General features: G+C 53.1%; 1 protein-coding gene across 1 annotated transcript; it reads right to left on the reverse strand.

The window, feature by feature from the left end:
• Positions 1-635: 635 nt before the first annotated feature.
• PPTG_22582 (hypothetical protein) lies at positions 636-2129 on the reverse strand (the record flags this gene model as incomplete). Its single annotated transcript, XM_008905183.1, has 4 exons — positions 636-910; positions 977-1384; positions 1452-2024; positions 2123-2129. The coding sequence occupies 4 exons, from the start codon at positions 2127-2129 to the stop codon at positions 636-638; spliced, it is 1263 nt and encodes a 420-aa protein (XP_008903431.1).
• Between the last annotated feature and the right edge of the window lie 80 nt (positions 2130-2209).

The raw sequence follows: 2209 nt of genomic DNA on the forward strand, positions 1-2209 counted from the left end.
CGAGAGCGGTAGAAAGGGTCGAAGTGGCCGTAAGTCGCGGTTGACGTCGGAGTTCCGCGTCCAGGTCAACGAGGCCATCGAACTTATTCCCCTGGAAGACAGAACCGACATCCGTACTTTGGCGAGTAGTCTCGGTATTGCAAAGTCTACGTTACACGACTACTACCAGGCTGGTGTTTTTCGTAGCCATTCTGCACACGCGAAACCTCTACTAACGCTTCAGTCTGTGCTACAAGCATCGATGAGAGTTGACGGCTGCAACAAATACAACATTCCACACCTTTCCAAGGACAAGATGAGAGCAGACACTGGTCTTTTGCTGCCGTCGCTAGCTTGTACTGAGGAGGTGTACAACAGAGCAAAGTCGTTCTTAAGTTCGGTTCAGTTGAAATAAGTAATGGATACACGCACTTAATTCTTATATTTCCGGACAACAGAATTACAGGGACTGCCTTATATTTTCGGACGGAGGAAGTACTTAGCAAAAAGACATGCACCACTCACCATGATCACTCAGCACCCAGGCAAGAGCAAGGCCACACCATCACGGCCGCACGTACAACAGCACTGTTGTCACGTCGTAGTTTGCACCATTATTAATACCCTTCAAAAGTGATCGTTTGGCTGCTGTCACACTATCCACACAATATCCTGTGCAGCCCAAACTCAAAAACGCCCCCTTGGTCGCAGCCCACAGAGAAGCTGCCCTGCAGAACTCTCGCCGCCACTACCCATGAGACGCAGGTCGACGCCGCTGCCGACCAGAGTGTCCCGCCGCCACTGCCGCCCACAGAGATGCTGACGCTGCCGCCGACCACAGAGATGCTTAAGCTGCCCACAGAGACGCTGCCACCGCCCACGTAGATGATGACGCTGCTGCCACCGCTACCGACAGAGACGCGTCCAGCGCCTGCGCGTATGTTGTGCGGTCATCACTCTCCGTCAGGTGGACGCCCGAAGATCAATCGTCGCTCACCGTGGCCCAGCACGTTTACCTCACCACATTCGAGCCCAGCATGAGGTCGTCCAGGTGAAGACAGCACTACACATGTAGGGTATGAATTTAATGGTAAGCACGCATCCTTCAGCCAATTGTTAATATTGATCTTTAACGCAATATCTACTCTACCACTAGCGCTGGGGTGTTGCTGTTTGGACGTCCAGCCTGTTGGCATCCGGCCTTCCGTCGATTTGTGCCGCGGTATTCCAGCTTCTCCCGAGAATCCATGACATGCACACCCCAGACGTGCTTTGCGAGCAATGTGTGCACACACGCTCCATACTTCGCCCAATATACACAAGGACACGACCACTACCGAGTGTTCAATGGCCAACCAGTCGCTGGTATTCCAGCAACTTCCATTCGTGCTGTTAGCTGACCGAGCTGAGCGGTTACCGCCAGATCTTCGCGGGAGAGTTTCGTCTCAGGATCGTAGATACGGGCAACTTACCGAGACACCACATTAACCACATCAGCGCTCGCAGCACCGACGTCATCTGCAGGAGCTTCATTAAGCAAGAAGGCAATAGTTCCGCGTTCTTTGGTGTCTTCGGGGCTCTCTCAGTCATTTCCACGACCCAGAATCCGCTCGCCATATCCAGCGAACAGTACCAGAGCACCTTGCCCATGTCTTCGGGCAGATCGTTGATCAGCGGCGTGGGGTACACCATGAGGCGCGTCAGGCTGTTCACAACGCGGTAATCAATGCAGAGTCTGATGTCGACGCCATTCTTCTTGATTATCACCACGATCGGCGACGCCCACGGAGAGCTGAGCACCCTAATGATCTTAGCGGACAACAGGCCCTTGATCAAGCCGGACAGTTTGCCACGGAACTGTGGTGCCACTCTACGCACGCGTTGAGCTACCGGTTTGGCGTCCCCCATAGCGATGTCGCAGACGACGCCTCCGCAGCGGATGGCAGTGCGTTCCCTTTTCCAAGCAGCAGGTGCTGTCGGCTTCAGATGATCCTCCTCAGGCGATCCACCTCTTCCGGCGTGCTCTTGCCGTCGTTCTCGAAGCACTAAATAAAAAACGTACACATCTGCACTACAACTTGATCCGTCAGGCTGGTGTGAATATGTGTCTCTTGATATACATGAACGTAGTTTTTCCACGAACAGCTCATTCAAAAGGTTTTCGCATTCATCATAGTATTTGGAATTGGAGGGTTGCATACAGTCAAGCAGCACGAGTCCTCGATGATAC

This window comes from Phytophthora parasitica, assembly GCF_000247585.1.
Source record: "Phytophthora parasitica INRA-310 unplaced genomic scaffold supercont2.19, whole genome shotgun sequence".
Lineage (NCBI taxonomy): Eukaryota > Oomycota > Peronosporomycetes > Peronosporales > Peronosporaceae > Phytophthora > Phytophthora nicotianae.